At 37.9% G+C, this 23,810-nt stretch overlaps 1 protein-coding gene across 4 annotated transcripts in view; it reads right to left on the minus strand.

Annotated features, from left to right (window-relative positions):
• Positions 1–22,257, minus strand: part of TUBGCP3 (tubulin gamma complex component 3) — a 149,411-nt gene extending 127,154 nt beyond the window's left edge. For all 4 annotated transcript variants that reach the window (XM_077158703.1, XM_077158701.1, XM_077158700.1 and 1 more), the window contains exons 1-3: positions 21,857–22,257; positions 6,423–6,530; positions 3,062–3,129 (exon numbers count right to left, since the gene is read on the minus strand). In XM_077158703.1, coding sequence (XP_077014818.1) covers positions 3,062–3,129; positions 6,423–6,530; positions 21,857–21,932 — 252 coding nt within the window. In that variant the 5' untranslated portion in view covers positions 21,933–22,257. The remainder of the gene's footprint in view (positions 1–3,061; positions 3,130–6,422; positions 6,531–21,856) is intronic.
• Positions 22,258–23,810: the final 1,553 nt, after the last annotated feature.

Here is a 23,810-nt window from a genome sequence, read left to right on the forward strand (position 1 = left end):
ATGATTCTTATATAAAGAGTGTTTAAGTCCAGGGTACAGGGAAAAACTGCTATTGCATGCTATGAGATGTTCAAAAGGAAACCATCAGCACTACCACAGCAACAGCAGAGGTAAATAATGGGGTGAGGGACAAGAGGTAAGAGGAGGTTTAGATTTCCTATTTGGCGAGGGTGTTTATTGGTTTTCTTTCTCTTGGGAACAATGAAATTATCTAAAATTGAGAATGTTGATGGATTATGGACTTTGGGCCCTCTACATGATGCCTGATGAATGCAGGTGGCAGAAGGATGCACTGACGGAGAAGTAGAATGGCAAATGGTGTATACTTACAAACGAAGGTTGTGCTTGCTGCTACAAAAAGGAACAATGTCGTGAGGCATGCAACAATGTGAATGAACATGTGGAACATGTGGTGAGACAAAATAAACCACAACCAAAACAACAACAATGGTACGGTCACTTTTAGAAAATGCTTATTAGAAAACAGGGGCCTAGACTGAAAGCTTTTAGAGCAGACACATTAAGTCCAGGTGGTGATTATTTCTATTTCTGGATTTTGAGATGCTGTTTTATATATACAACCTGATATTTAGAGACAAGAACGAAGCCAAACAGGTTGAGGGTAAAGTAATTCAGAACACAGGGGTAAGGAAGACAATGTCTATATTTTAGAACCACACACACTCTTTGAGACCAATGGAAGAAAGGCTTATTTGATCTGGAGCTGAAATGTTCTATACTGCATAATCTAATTCAACCTACCTGTATAGCTCATTTGAACAACTGAAACACAGGAAGCACAGAATAAGAAAGAGGTCCTTTAATCCTGTATAGATTATTGCAATGCCTGGAAACATCTTAGAGTATATTAAGCAGATAATCAAAAAGTCCCCTGGGGGGGGAAGGGGAGAAAGAATTATGGAACTATTAAACCTTACCATCAGGGAATCCCGTGATCCTGTCAAACTTGAGGGATACCCAAGTCAACAGGCCATGCCCTCGTCATGAGGCTTCCTCTTGTGGAGCTTATGTGGGTAGAATACAAGCTTAGACTACCTATAGACATGCCTAAGAGTTACGTCTGGAGGACCTCTGTTGTTGCTCAGATGTGGCCTCAGTCTCTCTAAGCCCAACTCTGTAAGTAAAATCATTGCCCTCCTCCCTACGTGGAACATGACATCCAGGGGTGAAAGTCTTCCTGGCAGGTTGGCAGATGACTCCCAGGGATGAATCCAGACCTGGCACCATGGGATTAACAATTTCATCTTGACAAAAAGGGGTAAAAGAAGTGTAATTAATAAAGTATCAGTGGCAGAGAGAGTTCAAATAGAGTCAAGAGGCTACTCTGGAGGTTGCTTCAGGTAGACCTTGGTAGCGACCATAACCTGCCAGCCCCCAATCAGGACCATTCCTACCAATCCTAAAGAACACATAAGGCAATGTAAGATTCCACAAGGGTTCCATGCACTAGAGTAACTTTTCAGAAACCTACAACCTCCAGATAGGTTCCTGGTCCAGGTAAGTCCTGAAATCTAGCCCAGCCTCTCTAGAACATCAGATAATTCCATCTCCCTACCCCATATTAATGACAGCCCCTTCTAATACCAAAAATTTAGAATTGCCATAGCCCAAGCAACCCCAAAGAGAGGTATGGAAAGATCAAAGGTGATGGTGGAACTATACACAGCAGATAGGACTTAACAAATGAATTTGAATGCTGAATCATTAAATTGGTATCTCTTTTAGTATCCAGTATTTTAGAGCAGCTAGAAGTAAAAACCTAAAATTGTGAAATTGTAACCCACGTCAAAGTCTGATATATGTTCTACAACTAATTCTGGTGCTGTGCTTTGAAATTTATAGCTTTTTTGTATATATGTAATTGTTCACAAAAAAAAGAAGGGAAAAAGTCAACTGTGATGATAAAACAGTATTTAAGCTCTTTAGCCTCCTATATTCTGGAGCAGCTGGAAGGAAAAATATGACAGGATCACATGGTAGCCCATGACAAACTCTGGGATCTGTCCTGTAACCACTTTTTGAAGAGTGCTTTGAAAATTATTGCTTTTTTATTTCTTTATTTTGTATATATGTTATACTATACAATAAAAAAAGTTTAAAAAAACAAACTTGTAAACAAAAAAAGGAGAAAGATTTAAGAAAAGCAAATGATACAAGCAATTTAAAATTATTTGCCTGGAAATGAATATACAAGAAAAAAAAGGTTTCTATTTCTTACTTTGTAAAATTACCAGTTGGAAAAGCATTCTTAAAACAGTAAATCGAATAAAATACTTAAAAGGAATCAAAATGAACAATTAAACTTAAGCTTATGCTTAAGCTTATGTGAATAGAGAGGAAGATTTGAGGGGAAAATATATATATATGTTTAATTACTAGTAGAATTAGACCCAACTCAGTGATTTCTATTGCTGTAAGGCTAAGCAAAGCATTAAGCTTCTTTGGATTTCACTTTCTTCTTAAAGACAGAAAGCTTGATGAATTAAGTTCCTTCACATTCAGATATCACAAAAATCTCATCCTAAGATTCAATTAATTTATTGGTGTACAGACTAGCAAACTCCTTATGAATGGCTCAAAAAAACATTCATTTTCAAGTATCAACCTGCAATCACAAAAGATTCAAAATGAAAAATTTTTAATTATTCAATATAACAGAATAAATTAGGACCCAATGAACAAAAATAAAGTGTAGTCAAACAAGATAAGCTTCTGCTATTACACGTAGCAATACATGTAATACTTCTACCAATATGATTCCTCCCAGTAATGTAATTAAGACTTCTGTAATATAAATTTAATATGTAAATATTCCTATTTATTATTTTTCCAATGTAGCATCTTTCATCTTTATAAACAACTCAGCATTAAATTCACCTAAAACTTACTTCTAATACTGAAACTCTTAAAAAAAAATACTCTGTCTACAATTAAAAGTTTAACATGGTACTTGCCCACCCCACCCCACCCCTGAAAAAAAGTCCAAGTGAATATTCTCACAAAGAGAGGTGGAACTGCTTTTAGAATATTTTTATAATACCTGTGAATGAAGTTTTCTGTGGAGTTCTGAAAATAATGCAGCATCCGCTTCTCTTCTTTGTCTAATAACTACAAGGTTAGAAAACAAACAGCATATAAATCACATATAATGAAATTCTTTTTTATGATGCTGTCTCATCTATAATAACAGACAACTTTGAAACATGCCAAAAAGAATCTCAGACTTTAAAGAATTAAAAGACCTAGTCAATGATTGGCTTTTTAACTCTATGCATTTGGTCAACTTATGTTGTGGACCTACAGTTAACATCTGTAAAATATGGGCAGTATTAGATTGGGCTCAAAGAACTTACATGAAAATTAACTAATAAAAATAATGCAATTTTAAAAATCTATCCACAAACACTTAATAAACAGACTCAGTGAGTTAAACAAGCACCAATTTAACAAGTTAATAATGGCTATTTGGAAGGAAGGCTAGGAAGTGAAAATAATTTTGGAATCCTAAATGCAAAGGGCAGTAACAAAAAAGTATGACACGATAGTTTATTTGGCTTAAAAACTACACATTCTAAAAATTTTTGCTGACATATACAGCAATGCTTCATCTTGTTTTTAGTATAAAATTTAAGAGTTAATTATTCAGTTTCAAAACAGCTTACTATCTAATTTTCATCCACTCATTCATGTGATTCATAAATGAAGGTAGAAAAATATCTTTCTGATAATTCCAACTACATTTATGAGTTATTTCAAAGTGGCCAGAACAAGTAAAAAGCTCGTATTATTTTCTGTTTCATGAAGAAAAAGAAGCTAGGGATTAGATTTTAAAGTTCTTTGAGGGAACAGACTCCACTTGCTCACATTTACAATGAGCAGAGTATCTGTGCATGGTTGCCTCTCAAAGAAATTATTAAGTCTTCTAAAAAAAGTACTACTTTTAAGAACTAAGTTATAATAATTTCAATAGTTTCTAGTTTATCTTTGTATTTATCCCAGTTTAAGAGTATGACTTCATATTTGCATGTAGACAGCACTTGATATTTGAAGTCAGACATGAAAAAAATAAAAAGTAACTTTTCTTAGTTATTCTAGAAGGCAGGCCTACCACAACTCAACTAATCTAATATATTAGCAATTATAATCACTTTCAAAAATGTTAAAATTTGAGAAAGTTATGATAGACGAATGGTGATCATTTATATACTACCAACTACACCTGTCTAACAACAGAGCTAGATACTTAGGGAGGTGGTGTTCATTGGAGGTGCTCATGAGAAACAGGTGGACAACTTTTGGGAATATATCAGAAGAGGTATATTGAATCATTACATAACATGCTGCAATGTCAAAAACACAGAGAAAAATAGGAAACACAAACTATACTCTACAGTTTTCTTCTTAAAAATTTTTTTCAAGAATTTAACTTCAGATAAATTTTATCTTTAGCTGTTACATATATGTTTAATACGTTCACCCTGAAGTCTTGAAATGTAAATTAGTAAAAGGATTCAAGTCTTAATAAAACCTAATAGTTGTCCAGACAGGTCCCTGGACCAGAGAAGTCCTAAAATGAAGGGCCAGTCTCTCCAGAACATCAACTAATTCCATTTCCATCCCGTATTATTGATAGCCCCTTTTAACATGAAAAACTTAGAATGGGCCTAGCCCAATACCTCTAAAGAGTGTAAGAAAGATAAAAGGTGATACCAGAGCTATACACAGAAGGTAGGGTTTAACAAATGAATATAAGCGCTGAATCATTATACTGAAATTTCTTTTAGTGCCCAGTATCTTAGAACAGCTAGAAGTAAAAATTTAAAACAGTGGAATTGTAATCCATACCAAACTCTGAAATCTGTTCTACAACTAATTGTTGTGATGTGCTTTCAAATGTATTGCTTTTTTGTACATATGTTGTTTTCACAAAAAAGAAAAAAAAACATCGACTGTGATGATAAGTGCACAGCTATATGATACTGTGAGCCACTGATTAAACCCTTTGGATGATTACATGGTATGTGTATAATATGCATACACATGGTATAATATGTCTACACATGGGGTAATATGATATATAATATGTGTATACACATTATATATTAATAAAAATAAATAATTTATATTTAAAACAATTTTTTTTAACTAATGGGTGGAGTCAGGAATAATCTACAAGTTAAAGAAGAGAATATGGTGTTCTTATGTTCATAGTTTTATAAACATGATGAGGAAAATAAGTTCTTAATGGTTAATAGCAAGATAAACATTCCATTTTTATCCCTCTACTTTAAAAAATGCATGTACATCAAGTAATATCAAAAATCTGAAGCATATCAGCAGACAGATCTTTTCAAACTCATATTGCTTATCAACCCTAAAGATGCAAAGGCACCTATAGCCAGATGCCACAGCAATCAATTCCTATCATCCATCCAAGCTTACTAACTACCTACCTTAGTTATACTCTGAAATAAGACATCCATGAAGACCACTGCCAAATGCAGTTAACAATAAAACCGTTTGGTGTGGGGAAACTGTTCAGTAAAGACATAACTCTAGCAGGTGTCATTATGCCAAAACATTTAGAAATAAGACCAAAGCCCCATTTCACTGGGTAGTTGAATAGCTGGCACCAGCAGGGAAAATGCAGTAGTCTTCATGGTAGGATTCCATATCAGTCAGGTAGAGCTTGGGTTATACAGCCTCAGAAAACCATGAGTAATAGGGGGTTGGCGACTGGGGAGAAAAACCCTTCAACCAGGACTACAAGTAATTCTAATACATGATTCCTAAATACTCAAAGCCAAGCTTCTCTTCCCATAGAAATTCTAGGAGTAACGAAGGATAATGTAGCCTCACCTTATATGATCAGATAACCTATTAGTAAACCATTTGCTAATAAACAGAATCCTATCAAGGTCAAGGGCAGTTTTCTCCTCTAAGGTATTAACATTTTAAAAAGCTTTAAATACCAGCACAGAATTAAAATGTTGATCTAAGTGAGTTTTAAAGTACTAGAAGTTTGGATGTTGACAACCATAAAAGCAGTATTTGTTTCACTTAAGAGATTTTTACTGCCTAAATAGTATGCGGTGTTATCTCATTGAAAAGTTCAGAATATTAAATACTGCAAATCATAAGAGAAGCAAGAAGTTATTATATTAAGCCCTTTATCTTCCTCACACCCTTAATCAAATTATGTTGCTAATTCAAAACAAATGTCTTGCTCTATGCTCTAATAAAAGTCAGTATTGAGTTGTCATTATTTTTAATAGTATTTATAAAAATTAAAATCTGCCTGGGATCTATACACGCACATACACACACATATACACACACATTAAAATACAACTTAAAGAATCCAACAAATGCCCCCCTTCCCCGCCAAAAAAAATACGTACGTTCTTTCTTGATTTTTTCAGCTACTAGAAATTCATCTCTTTCAACAGTTGGGGCAAAGTTGCTGCCAATAACTCGCACAGCATACTGGAACTGTTGTGCTGCATCAGCTAAATAAAAAACATGATTTAACAATTCTGACAAAATTAAAGATGCATAAAGGGAAACCAATTATTATCTGTCAAGTGTTAATTTTCAAGCACTTTGAAGCTGCCAGTTTAAGACAGTGGACTGAGCATACTTATTTAACTTTCTACTTTTCCAAGGTGTTTCACTAAGACAGAAAAGCTATTAAGAAATAAAAACAAAATTAACCATTATTTCATTAACTAATGAATGAAAGCTCTATAAAAAAAAAGTAAGATGACAATAAGCTAGAGTGTCTGAGGAAATCCTAAAAGGTAAAAACAAATTGGGCTGATAATCAAAGAAAATGGATAAGGGAAAGTCACAACCCTAAAGATGATGCATGAAAAGTAAGCCTTCTAAAGAAAGCCTCAAAAAATCTCCAAGTTTAAAGTCAATAAATGAAAAATATATATATATATATATAGAAGTGGACCATGGAACAAACAAAATAGGTAATTAATTTATAAACTGTATTTATACTTCAAGAGAAAGATTATGGATTAAACACCAATGTTTGCCTCCATTTCCTTCAAAACTCCTGTTAAATTGGGAATAAAGGGTTAAAAACAATTAAAGCATAAACCTAGAAGGCAAAGAACACAAGACAGAAACAACACCAGAGAGAAGTCAATGTACTAGACACTAGAAAGGAGTCTCAGCTATGGCTGAGTAAGCACACTCTACTACATTTCCTTCAGATTACAACTAAAAATTCTGGCAAAAAAAAATATGAGACGGCTCTCAAAAGACTCTGAGTGATGAATAAGAAGAGGTAGGACTGGATATAAAGCTCAAGAATCAAGGAGAAATCTGGCAATTAATTTAGCTTTGTTTTTCTATTTTGTTTATTTACTTATTTGCCTCCAGCATCCCAGCTGGAGCTGAAAGACAATCCAAAACTCAAACCACAAATAGGCAAACACAGTAAAAGTGCCAAGAAAAAGTTTTCTCTCTAGCCAGAAAACAGGGAGAGAAGGGAAGGGAAGGTTGGGCCCTTTGACTAATCTGCCCTACAATGAATGAATGCTAGCAGCAAAATGAAACTGCTCATTTTTCACTACACTGCAACCCGTCTACTTCCAACACTACACTGGAACCCTGTGGAGAGTAACCCTTTCGACTCTTGCCATCCTACACCAAGCAAAACCAATAATGAAGCTAAAACCAGGGGCGGTTCCACAGGCTCTATCACAAGAAGTGTGGAACAACATTAGCAGTCAAAACTCCGGCTTTTTAAGTTTTGGAAATGGATGGTGGTGGTGGTGGAGCTAGCACCTTGTGAGTTTAACAGCACTGAATTATGTATGAGAACGTTGCTAAAAGGGAAAATTTTAGGTCGTATATGTTACTAGAATAAAAATTAAAAGATAAAACAGTACTGTTCAACACAGTGAACCTTACTGTAAATGATGGACTATAGTTAATAGTACAATTATTAAAATGTTCTTTCATGAATTATAACAAATGCACCACACTGATGCAAGGTGTTAACAATAGGGTGGTATATGGGGGAAAAAATGAACCCTAATGCAAACTACGGACTATAGTAATAGTACAATAATAATATTCTTTCGTCAACTGTAACAAAGGTGGCACACTATTGCACAGTGTTAATAATGGGGAGGGGGGATATGTGGGAATGTTGTATTTTCTACATGATTTTTCTGTAAACTTACAACCTCTCTGTGCCAGTTTGAATCTGTGGTGGACCCCAGAAAAGTTAGGTCCTTTAATCCTCATTCAATACTGTTGGCTGGGGGCTTTTTCATTGTTTCCATGGAGATGTGACCCACCCAATTGTGGGTGATAACTTCTGACTAGATGGCTTCCACAGAGTGAAGCCTTGTGAGGCTTGACTGGAATCCTTTAAAAGAGGAAACATTTTGGAGAGAGTCCCTTTTTTTAGAGAACCACAAGAGTCCACACTGCCAGAGACCTTTGGAGATGAAGAAAGAAAACACCTCAGGGAGAGCTTCGTGAGTCCTGGAGAGAAAGCTAGCAGATGCCTCCATGCTGCCTCGTGCCTTTTCAACTAAGAGAGAAACCCTAAACTTCACTGGGCTTTCTTGAGGGAAGGTAACCTCTTATTGGTGCCTTAATTTAGACATTTTTATAGACTTCCTTTAATTGGGATAATCATTGAATACAGATGCAAAATCCTCACCAAAATATCAGCAAATTTAGCCCAACAATATATTAAAAGGAATAATATATCACAATTAGGTGGGATTTATACCAGCAACAAAAAAACAGGTTCAACAATGACTTAATATAATTCTCCACATTATCAAACTAAACAAGAAAAACCACAGTTGTTATCAATAGATGCACAAAGACTTCTGACAAATCAGCTTCCTTTCATGATAAAAACTCTCAACAACAAAAAAAAACTGGAATAGGACTGAACTTCCTCAGTCTGGTTAGGTTCCACAAAACTTCTACAGCTCATATCTTACCTAATGGCAAGAATGTCCACACTTACCACTTTCTGTCCGTATCATATAAAAGCCCAAGTAAGTACAATAAGGAAAGAAGAAATAAAGGACATTTAAACTAGAAAGAAAAAGAAAACTATGCCTAATTTCCAGAGGGCAGGATTATCTAACCAGGAAATTCCAAGATATCTACAAAAAAAATCTACTAACCTATAAGTGAATTTAGCAAACACATATGATACAAAGTCAGCATACAAGTCAATCATAGTTCTATGTACTAACAATAACCTATTGGAAGCTGGGGGCAAAATTTTCCCAATTCCATCACTCTATTCTGTTCTCTACTTAAAAGTCACCTCCTCAGAAATATCTTCCTATCTAAAGTACATGTACATACACACACACACACATATATGCGTGCATTCGCGCGCACACACACAAACACAGTCTTTCTTAATCATCACTATATTAATACAGTATTTGTTCCAACCCAAGGCTTGGAGGGTTTGGTTCAGGGCAGCCCAAAGACCAAAGGGCATGTCAGATACAGAGTTATACATGAATTTTAATTAGGACTTACAGACAGGAGAAGATCTTCCACAGTAGTGACTGACTGTGGAAAATAAAAGTCAATGCTCCACAAAGGGAGCAGGGGTAGCGCAAGGGTTTATAAGGGTTTAGGACAAGGGCATGAGAGGAGAGTTTCAGCAGAGTGTCATGACACAGGGGTTTGTTATCAACAGTGATCACAGGAGAGGAGTTTTAACGCTTTGTTTACTATACCATCTACACATTCTTCCACCACGACCACCAATCCCCCCAAAGAGATATGACAACTTTAATGTCTCTCTCAGTCATGCAGGCAGCTACATCAAATGACTTGTTTGCAGTATGGTGGGGAATGCTCTCAATATGGAAGGAATCCCAGGCCCTGTGTCTCCACAGTATTCAACAAATATGTGGTGAATGTATATTCAGTGGGTTAAAAAGATCAAAAAGAAATACTCCAAAATGTGTTTTCTGGGGTCACAACATTACAGAGTAGCTTAATTTTTTTTACTTAATATTCTTCCACACTTACCACACTGAATGTATATTAAATTTATAAATATTGTTAAAGTGTCATTCAAAAAATGTTCATTTACAGAATGAAGTTAGGCCCTGCATCAGTCAAAATGGTGGAGGGAGAATTTTCAGGGCTCTAATCATCCACAGAAGCTCTGAACAACCAGTAAGAACTAGCAGAAACATTTTTCTCAAAGCTCCAGGTAACAATTAAAGGATTTTAATACCTGGGTGTACTGGTTTGAAAGGATGTATGGCCCCTAGAAAAGCCATGTTTTAATCTAAATCCCAATTCATAAAGGCAGAATAATCATTATTCAACACTGTATGTTTGAAACTGTAATCAGATTATCTCCCTGGAGATGTGATTTAAGCAAGAGCGGTTGTTAAACTGGATTAGGTGACAACGTGTCTCCACCCATTTGGGTGGGCCTTGATAAATTCTGAAGTCCTATAGAAGAGGAAACATTTTGGAGAATGAAAGCAATTCAGAGAGAGCAGACAATACTGCAGCACCAGGAAGCAGAGAGTCCACTAGCAAATGTTTAAGAGATGAAGAAGGAAAATGCCTCCCGGGGAGCTTCATGAAATAGGAAGCCAGGAGAGAAAGCTAGCAGATGACGCTGTGTTCACCATGTGCCCTTCCAACTGAGAAAGAAGCCCTGTGTTTGCCATGTGCCTTCTCACTTGAGACAGAAGCCCTGAACTTCATCGGCTTTCTTGAACCAAGGTATCTTTTCCTGGATGGATGCCTTTGATTGGACATTTCTATAGACTTGTTTTAATTGGGGCATTATCTCGGCCTCAGAACTGTAAACTAGCAACTTATTAAATTCCCCTTTTTAAAAGCCATTCTATTTCTCGTATATTGCATTCTGGCAGCTAACAAACTTCTAGAACACTGGACAAGCAATGAATCGAGAAAAATGCCACTTAAAAGGGGTAGGAGCTCCTGGTGTCTTGGCTAGCACCTCTCCTACCCCCTGGTCCCAGTTTCAAATGGACATAGTAATATCCATGCACATACTGGGGGCATATATGCCTGGCCCAATCTGTTTGGTGTTGACCTGAGGGACTACAACTTGTCTTCTGTTTACAGACATACCTACAGATACTGTGAGAGAACAATCAAGTGAATGCCTGGGGCTTGGGATTGCTGGCTATAGGACACACACTGCAGTGCCCAGAACCATGAAGAAACTGCTTCCTAGAAGAAGGGACATTTGTATACTTGTAAACAGGGGAACTTCTAGGGCCAAACGTGCATGACCAAGACTAGACATGTACAAAGAAAGAATCAAGGAGGTCCGTAGCTTTGGCTCAAACTTTTCTCTAAATTCATAGCAAAGACAAGCGCTGAAGGAAAGCACTTGCATAGACTGATCTGCAAAGATTGGAAAGGGTATTTTCTTTTCTCCTTCTTTTTTTTTTTTTTTTTTTTTTTGCTCCTTGTCTCTAAGGGAAGCTCTGTTGTAACACTAACTAGATACAAACTTAAGGAACAGACACTTCAAAGTCAAAATACCAGCAATAACACATCACTAAAATACCAAAATGTCCAGGTTTCAACAAAAGATTACAAAACATACAAAGAAACAGAAAGCAATGGCCCAGAAAGACAAAAGAAAATTTTAAAGATAATCCAACAGTGAAGAGACTCAGACCTGAGACATTTCAAAAACTTTTTTAAAAATGATTTTAAAATGCTCAAAGAAGTAAAGGTAAACATGGACAAACAACTGAAGGAAATCCGGAAAATGATAGACGAACACAAAAAGAATATCAATAAATGAAAATTATGAAAAGGAACCAAACAGGGCTGAAGACCACAGTGACAAAAATTTAAAACTCCCTAAAAAGGTTCAACAGTGGATTGGAGCTGGCAGAAAAAAACAAGCAATGAACTTAAAGACAAGACAACTGCAGTCGTAGAATCTAAGGAACCAAAGGAACAAAGAATGAAGAAAAATAAACAGAGCCTGAGGGATCTGTGGGCCACCAACACTGGAAGTTACAGAAGAAAAAGAGAAAGTGGCAGAGAGAATATATAAGGAAATACTAGCTGAACACTTTCCGAATTTAATGAAAGGTATGAATGCATACATCCATTCACTGCATCCATGTGCAGTGAACTCCAAATAGAATAAATCCAAATAGACCTACACCACGCCAAGTTATAATCACATTATCAAATGCCAAAGATAAAAAGAGAATTCTAAAAGCCACAAGAGAGAAGATATGTTCACATACAAGGGAGCTTCAATGAGATTAAGTACTGATTTCTCATCATTAACCACAGCAGCCAGGAAGCAATGGATGATACATTTAAAAAGCTGACAGCAAAAAATTGCCAACTGAGAATTCTATACCTGCCTAACTGTCTTTTAAAATTGAGAGAGAGATTAAGACACTTCCAAATAAACAAAAGCTGAGGGAATTATTATCAACAGACTAGCACTATAATACACAATAAATGGAGTTCTAAAAATTGAAAGGAAAGGACACTAACTGAAGCCACATGAAGAATTAAAACTGTCTAGTAACAATCATGACATAGGCAACTACAAATACTAGTACTATTGTATTTTTTACTTGCAATTCCACTTTTTAGTTCCTACAGGATCTAAAAGGTAAATAAATAAAAAGGAATGATAAATATGTTTTGGACACAATGTACAAACATGTAATCGGTGACAGGAACTACATAATGCCAATGAATGGGGGAGTACAGGAACACAGTCTGCGTATTTATTGAAGTTAATATCAAAGCAAACAAGAATTTTATAGATTTAGGATATTAAATTTAAGACCCCTGGTAACCACAAAGAAAATATCAGATAATATACAAATTCAGAGAGACAAAAAGTTAAGTACACGTTACCAGGAGTGGGAGGAGAGAGGCAATAAGGAATTAATGCAAAATGAGTATGCGGTTTCCGTTTGGGATAAAGTGCAAGATCTAGTAACAAATGTTGTGAGGGTATTGCAACATTGTGAATGTGACTGATTCCCCCAAATGGTATGCTTGGGAGAGGGTGGGATAGGAAGATTTATGTTGTATATATGCTTTCACAAGTAAAAAATAAATAAATAAGAGAGAGATACTAGTAGCTAATGACTCAAATGCAATATGTGATACTGGATGGGATCTAAGAATGAAAAAGAAAATATCAAAAGGACATCTATTTATTAGGACATAAGAAAAAATTGGAATACAGAATGTAAACTTTATAACAATGACAATTTTCTAGAACATGATAACTGCGCCAAAAGTGATTACGTAAGTGAACATCCTTGTTCTTAGGAAATGTAAGTATTAAGTGTTCAAGGAATATGATGTGTACAATCTGCTCTCAAATGTCCAAAAACAGCTAGTCAGCAAGAGAGAGGAATGAAGGGATAAAAGGAAGGATGGATGGAGGGAGGGAGGGAAGGAGGGAGTGAAAAAGAAAGAAAAAGAGAAAGAAAGGTGGCAAAATGTTAAAACTGGAATATCTGGATATATGGAGGGGAGGGGTGAGGTAGACTGGAGTTTTCTGTAAAAAGGTTTTTGCAACTGTCCTGCAAGTTTGAAATCATTCCAAAAAAAAAAAGTTAAAATAAAAGCTTATTTAAGGAGGTTGCTTATATAATCACTCTAGTAAAAAATTATTTTCAGATTACCATAATCCTGAGTTCTACAAAATTTATCAACAACATAAATACTCAAGTACATCATATAAATATCCCCACTCCAAAAGTTTCATGAACTTTTAAATGTTCTCCTACCAAAGTTTCAAAATTTCCCAATACCCCAAATCCCAGAAATATCCCACCTGGGAAATTCCTGATACTTCATCAAATACTAGGGACTCCCAAGTTAATAGGTGAAGCCCTAGATCTTGAGGTTTGTTCTTACAAAATTTATTTCTGCAGCAGAGAGGCTCAGCCTAATTATGCCTTAGACTTACTTCCAGAGAACCTCTTTTTGTTACTCAGATGTTCTCTCTCTCTCTCTCTCTCTCTCCAAGGAAAATCATTATCCACTCCCTACATGGTACAAAACATCTGGGGTATTTCTTCCTGGCAATGTATTTCCCAGAAACCAGCTGGACCCTGGCACCATGGGCTTGAGAAAGACTTCTTGACCCAAAGAAGGAAAAGAAATGTAACAAAATAAGGTATTAATGGCTAAGAGGGTTCAAATAGAGTCCAGAGACTATTTTGGAAGCTACTCTTATGAAAGCTTTAGCTAAATACTGCTTATTGCTACAGTTGCCAAACCCCAACCAACATCATTCCTGTTAACCCTAAAAAACACTCAGGGCTCTAACTGAGATTCTACAAAAGCTGCACACATGAAGTTTATTTTTCAGAAACCTAAAACCTTCATATGGTTCCCATGCCAGATAAGCCCTGAAAACCAGAGGTGCCAGTCTCTCCAAGAACATCAACCAATTCTATCCCCTATCGCATACTGGAAACACCCCATTTCAACTTGAAAAAAGTTAGAATGGTTATAATCCAAATATCCCTAAAGAATAAGAGAAGGATCAAAGGAGAAAGAGGAAACATAACAGAGAAGTTAGGATTTAACAAATGAGTGACCACTGAATCATTATATTTCTTTTTAGTCTCCACTATCTTGGAGCAGGTAAAAGGAAAAACCTGAATTTATGGAGCTGTAATTCATTCTAAACTTTGAAATCTGTTCTATAACACTTGTTTAAATGTACGTTGAAATTTATTGCTTTTTTGTATATATATTTCATAATTTAAAAATGTTAAAAAAAAAAAAAAAGAAAGAAAATCTCAGAAACACTCTCCTCTTCGTTTCTACCTTGTCTTTAAATTCACTTCCACCCTCTTCAGCCACACTTGAATCTGTATCTCTATCTTCTTGCCAATCAAATATCCAGTCTTTCTTTCTTGGTGACTATAAAATATTTGAAAAATCTATCTGCTATTTCTTAAACCATATCTACCTATTCTGTTTCAAAGGTGGAAGCACATAATCCAGACTACTACTAAGAAATTAGCGGTGACAGTTATTGTTTTATAATTCTACCATCAAAGACTAAAATGGGAAATGTTAACTACAAATTTTGGATTTAAATTATAATTAAACACAACCAGTAATTAAAAAAAAAATAATACATAAGTGCCTACCATGTGCCAAACACTGTAAGGCCATAAGAATATGACATACAGAGGTTACCAAAACAGACAAAGCTCTAATCTCATAGAGCTAAGCGAGAAGACAAAAAAAAATAGGTGTGCTGGGTTGAAACTGTCATGTACCCCAGAAAAGCCATGCTCTTTTAATCCTGCCTTGTGCATACAGACCTATTTTGAGTGGGACCTTTTGATTAGGTTGTTTCCATAGAAATGTAACCCACCCAATTCAAGGTGATTCTTAATCCTTTCCTGCAGCCCTTTATGAAATCATAGAGAAGCTAAGAAAGGAAATGCCCCAGGAGAAGCAAAAAGTACCCATAGGAGCTGAGAGAGTCCTTTGAAACCAGAAGCTAGAATGAAGGACAGCACAGTTGTCATGTGCCTTCCCATGTGACAGAGAACCCTGGATGTCAGCTGCCTTTCTTGCAAGAAGGTATCTTCTTGGTGCCATAATTTGGACATTTTCACGGCCTTAGAATTGTAATCTGTAACTTAATAAATCCCTTTTGTAAAAGCCAATCCATTTCTGGTATACTATATTCTGACAGCTTTAACAAACAAACAGTAGGAAAATAACTACACTAAGTAACTGCATTGTGATAAGAATTGTCAAAAGAATAAGCAAGACACTATGATAGCGAATATAAAGGAAGACTTCATAAAATACGTTGGTTAAGGAAGGTCTCTATGAGGAAGTTTTAAGCAGACATGAAAAGCCAAAGAAACAGGTGGAAAAAACACAATAATGAAATTCAGAGGGCTATTTTGTATACTGTTCCTCAAAGGCGGCCAATGAGATTGGATACCAATACACAGCTTAGTCAAAGTCGTTCCACGTAGGGTCATAGATAATAAGGGCCAGCCAGATTTTTTATTATCTTAATCCAAGACTAAAAATTAGAGTATTTAGGGCAGTATTCTAAATCTGTTTAACCAGAAAGTATCAACACAATACATTATACCTTTATCTCTAATTTGTTCTGGGTATGTGTAAGAGGTAAGCAGCCCTCAGGAACCTGGAAGAGGGAGTTGGCACTCCTCTGGCAATCATCTGCAATTATTTCTTTTAATAAGAATTGGGCACCAATAAATTCAAGGACATATCATCAGGCAAGTACCAGAGAAGAGACACTGTAATTGTGCTGCTGACATATTCAGTCTAAAATAAGCAAGATGAGGTAGACCTGAGAAGTCAAATAGGGCATGTCCTGATGAAGTAGGATACAGAAGTACCTACAGGTAGGACCATGACATCCCAGCCTCTTCCCCAGCTGGGAAGACAGACAAATAGGGTATCAAATTCTATACTGAAGGACTTCTGGAGAAGATGGTGGCTTAGTAAGACGCGCGGGTCTTAGTTCCTCCTCCAGAACAGCAACTAAAGAAACAGAAACAGGCGGGCCGCGGTGGCTCAGCGGGCAAAGTGCTTGCCTGCTATGCCGGAGGACCTCGGTTCGATTCCCGGCCCCAGCCCATGTAACGAAAACGGAGAAACAAAATACAATAAAAACAAGAAAATGTTTAAAAGATGTTTCCCTTTCTTCCTCTCTTCCTTCCTTCTATCCTTCCTTCCTTCTCTCTGTCTTTCCTTTAAAAAAAAAAAAAAAAAAAAAGAAACAGAAACAATACGAAACAGCTCCCGGAGCCACGACAGAAACCAAAAAGACAGTGTACCCCATTCTGGAACGGCTGAACAGGCAGGGAGAATCCGCTGCGGTGAGATACCCGAGGGGCGCGCGTTTTTCCGGCCGGGGCGGCTGGCGACTGGGGTCCCCTCCACACACGTGGCTCCCCAGTCTGACTGGGAACGTTGGACAGCGGGGCCCTCCCGCCACGCTTGGCGTCTCGGGCCAGCTGGGCAATTTGGACCGGCACTCCCCCAAGCCGCGGTGGCCGGCGACCCCCTCCTCCACGTGTGGTTTCCCAGGCTGACTGCGAGATTCGGATTAGCAAGTTAAAGGAGCCACAGCATCTTTTACTGGTGGGACCCGCAGACAGACGAGCACCACGAGCGCCACCTACTGGGCAGGAAAAGAAAAACAGAGCCCAGAGATTTCACAGAAAAACCTTTCAACCAGCCGGGTCCCACACCCAGGGAAATCTGATTAAATGCCCAGACACCAGCAGAAAATAATGGATGACGCTCGGAAAATTGAAGATATGGCCCAGTCAAAGGAACAAACCAATAGTTCAAATGAGATACAGGAGCTGAGACAACTAATGCTGAATATACGAACAGAAATGGAAAACCTCTTCAAAAACCAAATCAGTAAATTGAGGGAGGACATGAAGAAGACATGGGCTGAACAAAAAGAAGAAATAGAAAATCTGAAAAAACAAATCACAGAACTTATGGGAGTGAAGGATAAAGAAGAAAAAATGGAAAAAACAATGGATACCTACAATGGTAGATCTAAAGAGACAGAAGCTACAATTAGTGAGCTGGAGGATGGAACATCTGAATTCCAAAAAGAAACAGATACCATCGGGAAAAGAATGGAAAAACTTGAGCAGGGGATCAGGGAACTGAATGACAATATGAAGCGCACAAATATACGTGTTGTGGGTGTCCCAGAAGGAGAAGAGAAGGGAAAAGGAGGAGAAAAACTAATGGAAGAAATTATCACTGAAAATTTCCCAACTCTTATGAAAGACCTAAATTTACAGATCCAAGAAGTGCAGCGCACCCCAAAGAGAATAGACTCAAATAGGCGTTCTCCAAGACACTTACTAGTTAGAATGTCAGAGGTCAAAGAGAAAGAGAGGATCTTGAAAGCAGCAAGAGAAAAACAATCTGTCACATACAAGGGAAACCCAATAAGACTATGTGTAGATTTCTCAGCAGAAACCATGGAAGCTAGAAGACAGTGGGATGATATATTTAAATTACTAAAAGAGAAAAACTGCCAACCAAGACTTATATATCCAGCAAAATTGTCCTTCAAAAATGAAGGAGAAATTAAAACATTTATAGACAAAAAGTCACTGAGAGAATTTGTGACCAAGAGACCAGCTCTGCAAGAAATACTAAAGGGAGCACTAGAATCAGATACAAAAAGACAGAAGAGAGAGGTATGGAGTAAAGTGTAGAAAGAAGGAATATCAGATATGATATATATAATACAAAAGCCAAAATGGTAGAGGAAAATATTATCCAAACAGTAATAACACTAAAAGTTAATGGACTGAATTTCCCAATCAAAAGACATAGACTGGCAGAATGGATTACGACCCAGCAATACCACTGCTAGGTATCTACTCAAAGGACTTAAGAGCAAAGACACAGACGGACATTTGCACACCAGTGTTTATAGCAGCATTATCTACAATTGCAAAGAGATGGAAACAGCCAAAATGTCCATCAACAGATGAGTGGCTAAACAAACTGTGGCATATACCTATGATGGAATATTATGCAGCTTTAAGACAGACTAAACTTATGAAGCATGTAATAACATGGATGGACCTAGAGAACATTATGCTGAGTGAGCCTAGCCAAAAACTAAAGGACAAATACTGTATGGTCCCACTGATGTGAACCGACATTCGAGAATCAGCTTGGAATATATCATTGGTAACAGAGACCAGCAGGAGTTAGAAACAGGGTAAGATAATGGGTAATTGGAGCTGAAGGGATACAGACTGTGCAACAGGACTAGATACAAAAACTCAAAAATGGACAGGACAATAATACCTAAGTGTAATGTAACTATGTTGGAACACTGAATGAAGCTGCACCTGAAATATAGTTTTTTGTTTGTTTGTTTGTTTGTATCTTTTGTTTTTGTTTTTTTTTCCTTTTTTATATATATATATTTTATTAGTATTATTATTTTAATTCTCTTCTCTATATTAACATTCTATATCTTTTTCTGCTGTTTTGCTAGTTCTTTTCCTAAATCGATGCAAATGTACTAAGAAATGATGATCATACATCTATGTGATGATACTAAGAATTACTGAGTGCATGTGTAGAATGGAATGATTTCTAAATGTTATGTTATTTTCTTTTCTTTTTTTGATTAATAAAAAAAAATTTAAAAAATTCTACACTGAAGGGCAAGAATGAATTACTCGAAAATAAACTGTAGACGCAGAGAGTGGATCCAATCTTAGCTCTGCAATTCATAAACCAGATGACAGTGAGCAAAGTCTTAGTTTTCTAGTCTATTAAATAAGGTTAATAATATCTACACAGACCTCCCAGAACTGTTTTGAGACTTAAATACACTATCTCAAGGTATACACACAGCATTAAAATCAAAACTCAATAAAGCATCCACAGTTTTAAACTTTAAACAAGACAAATAATTTGGCCTTCAATCTGAGGATTATAGAGAGAGAAAAAAATACGTTTCCTCAACAAACGTCATTAGATTTGTTTTCTAGGAAGGGCCCTGTGACTATAGTATAGAAAAGACTAGTGGAAGTGAAAAACCAAGGCAAGAAGCTCAACTGGAATTGCACTATCTCAATTCCAAAGGTTAAGGCTCCAAAGCACACCAAGATGTAGGCCCAAGAACTTTTAAATGAAAGATGGTTGTCCTCTGTATCTCAAAAAGGTTATACATACATTCAGGTAAAAGATGACAGCTGAATTTAAAAATATACAAAAATAAACAATTCAGGGGTGCAAGGTTAATTCAGTGGTAGGATTCTTGCCTGCCATGTGGGAGACCTGGGTCTGGTTCCCCATCCATGCACATCCCCCCTAAAAAAACAAACAAGCAAAAACAAACAAACAAAAATTCAACAAATGGTGTTGCAATAACAGGATACTCACATGGAAAAATAATGAAATTTAACCCTGCCATACAGCATACCAAAAAATTAAAAATTAAAAATAACAAACAATTCAAGTGAACAAAAATTCTCAAAATCCAGTTATGGTAATGGAAATATATGAATGCATGGTTTATCTCTGAAGGAAAAATTTAAGAACCACTGCTATGATAAAACAAAGGCGTTAAAGTGGATTAGCCATAATTAACAATCTTAGTGATCTGGATTCTCCTATAACTATGAACATGAAATTAGAAAGGTAACTGAGAGTGCTAGGGATACACATACAAAAGAGAGAAAAAACCAGAAGACAGTACACCAATATACCTCAAGGCCACTGAACCTTTTCCCTCTATCTGGAATATTCCCTATGTATTCACAAGGCCCTCCCTCACTCCATTCTGATCTCTGTTTAAGTAACTCTTCAGAGGCTTTCCCTGACCTCTTCTCTATTCCTTTACCTACATTATTTTTCATTGTAACACTTACCACTAATTAACATTAATTATTTATATTTTATCACCTGTTTCCTCTACTATAATGTGCACTCTATAAGAGGAAAGACAATTGTCTATTCTGTTCATTTCTGTATCACACCACCACCACAATGCCTGGGATGCTCAAAATATTTCTAGGATGAATAAAGGGATAAAGTGAAACACTTGCAAAATGTAGCAAGAACCATGAAGGCAGTCATTTACTATAGTGGCAAAAAAAAAAAAAAAAGTATCTTTTGCTCCTAAAGTTATCACATAACTAATGAACTTCACACACTAATGGTCACGAGTCATGAAAGAAAGGTCAAAATGCAGTCTCACAACTTTGTTAACATGAAACGTTTTAAAAGTCTTCCCTCAAAACTTGTACATTTTCATTTCTACAATCCAGTGCTTAAGGAATAAATAAACCAGGTGGTTCAATTTGGAAAATTCCCTTCTGTGCATCACCACCCTACACGCCCAAAAAAATTTAAAAAAAAAAGTATATATACATACATACACACCCCCCCACACACACACCCAAAGAGGTTACATACCACACCACTTATTTTAAGTGCCACGGCCCAAGAGTGGCTTTACATATTGTAAAGGACTGGTTTTTGGTTTTGCTTCTTAGTAACAATATTCGCTATGCGAACTTTCCTGGGACAGTTTTACATCAAACCCAACCCTCAACCCTTTATAGTAGAAAAACCTGACAGGTAACAGTCACAAATACCTCCTTTACATTATACTCAAATCCGTTACACTTTCCTAACGACAAAGGTAACACCTGTGGCTAGCCTTAACCTTCCCCCGACGCTGCTCCGTGGTGTTCTGTTCCAAAGGATGCGAACGTCACTCTTGCAGCAATCAGGCACGTGTAACTGGGAACCAGTTCTACCCCTTCTTTTAACTCCACTCAGTAAAAAAAAAAAAAAAAAAAAAAAAAACTGCAAAGCATCCACCCCGCTATGTGACATTAGAAAAGGCGGATAAATTCGCAACCCGACAGTATTCCTCCGTAATTCACTCTTGCATCTTACAGATCAAGGCCTATTGAGACCGGGACTCAGCCTGCTCTCGAGGCCCCCAGATCCCTTACACCCCAGTACTCTCTCCTGTCGCTGGCCAACCGCGCGGCTCCGGGCCGCCTCAGCAGTGACCGAAGCATCTAGCAGGCCTTCGGCAACCCTTCAAGGTTCCGCTACCGCTGGCCTGAGGGATCCCAGCCCCTGCCCTGACGCCGAATCCTGTCCTCCTCCTGAGCCTGCTGGAACGTCTCACAGCCCGGACAAGAAGAGAGCGGCCTCCGGGACAGATCTCCGAGTCCCAAGCCGCCCGGTCCCACCCCTGCGGCGCTCGCTCCTGCGGCCCGGGCGCGGTTACCTTCGCTTTTGCCCAGAATTCGGCAGCACAGATTCTGCAGCAGAACATTCGGCGACTTCTGATCCGGGGTCGCCATCCTCGCCTCGGGACTGAAAACGCAGACAAACGGAGGTTGGGACGCAAGCGGGCCGGACCCAGGTGGACTGCCCCTGTCACTCACCCACAAGCTGCACCCCACCCTCCCCAAGGTGGAGCACGCTCCGGGGACTCCGCGTTGACCCCGCCGCTGCTGCACACAGGAACCCTCCTGACATTCAGCGCCGCTAGCCCCTCTCCGCGCCTCGCGCTTGGGCTCCGGCGTCCTCCCCTGACAGGCTAAAATATAGAGACCGCCGGTGTAAAGGGCGCCATTTTAACAGAACCCGCCGAAACTGCTAGCCAGCCCCCACAATGCCTTTCGTCTTCCCCCACGGCTCCAGGCCTTGCGCGTGCAACGACTTAAAAGATCCCCCTCTCCCGTCTCCGCAAAATTTCCCACGACCACCATCGAGCGGGCCAGAAAAGTTCCGGCTAGCAAATTGACCACCTTACTAAGCTTTTGTATCAGTAGTACTGCTTTATGCTTCTCAGAACGTTTCCTGGACTTTTTTAGAACGTTGCTCAAAGGTTCATGATTGTGAATGACTTTCTATGAGAGTGCTTGGTGGTCAGTAGGGCCTTTATAGTCCATAATTTTGGGCTTTTTTTAGTTACCTTGGTTTGAGTCATTCTTGCCTGTTTAAAGTACGAGAGTTCTATGGTTTTTAACGTTTGGTTTAGCATTTCACATCTGCTGTGACCAAAGCGGGCTCTTATAAGCAGAGCATGGGACTATTTACAGGGCATGGTTTTAGTTATACTGACTTCCCAGCCCCAAACCTTCACCGACTCCACTACCTCAATACCCGTTTAACTATGACATCATCCGAAGAGTAAGATCCAGAAGAAAAGTGAGAGAAGAGGAAAAGGCCTGAGGAGAAAAAGATAAATAAGCCGGCAGTTACATCATTCAAGCTTACACAGGCTCCACAAGGGAGACAAAGGCACTGAAAACTTCCCAATTCTGGAACTAAATGAAACTAATGATCCAATCTACATATCAGCTAGCTGGCCCAAGGCAAGAGATCCTGGCAGCTTTTTACAGTTGATTAGACCAGGGCTGGGTACTTGTCCCAAACTGGACCAACCAACGTTTCTTTCCAGGGAATTTAGAATTAAGAGCAAAAGAATTTGTATCTCAGGATGACCTGAGCTATAACATGGATAAACAAGGCACCTTCAAACAATCAAGTGAAGTAAGTGAGAAAGAAAGCAAATCAACCCTCTACTCACTCTCCTCATCACGGTCACAGAAAAACTCAAAACTCCTCTACCTAGGACTATGGAAAAGTTTCCTCCTTGAACTAGGGGATGGCAGACGATACCATAATAGGTGCCTGTTGAGGGCCAAGACACTGAAGAAAGTCTTTTGCTGTACTAGACAGTTAATACCTGTGCTCTTATTCCACTTGAATGCTAGGAATAGGAAAACCATTAGGGCCATAAGACCAAAACAGTCTCTGAGTGAGGCATTTAGAAGGTCAGGACTTCAAAAGCAAAACTGCAGTTTCAGCGGTTGCATATGACCATAGCACTTCTTGCCAGCCCTACAGCTATACTTGCCTGGGCCCAAGAGCAGGCATGATATCCACATAATAGGGTAAAAAGACACAGTGAGAGGGAAGGAAACTAGAGAGCACACAGCACAACATACTACATATTGAGCTCTTGTGACCTTACAACTTCATCTATTACTGAACTTTGCCTCAATGTATTTCTGTCTTCCAGTCTAAAAAATGAAAAAATATGTAAAATGCTACAGTGTGGTGGATATAAAACATGATGTAGACTTGGACTTGTCTACAGACTAGTCACACAATTGGAAACTAGGACACAGAGATAAAAAAGGACATGTTATAATACTGAAAGGGCCAGT

The sequence above is a fragment of the Tamandua tetradactyla genome, chromosome 4 (genome assembly GCF_023851605.1).
Source record: "Tamandua tetradactyla isolate mTamTet1 chromosome 4, mTamTet1.pri, whole genome shotgun sequence".
In the NCBI taxonomy this organism is placed as follows: domain Eukaryota; kingdom Metazoa; phylum Chordata; class Mammalia; order Pilosa; family Myrmecophagidae; genus Tamandua; species Tamandua tetradactyla.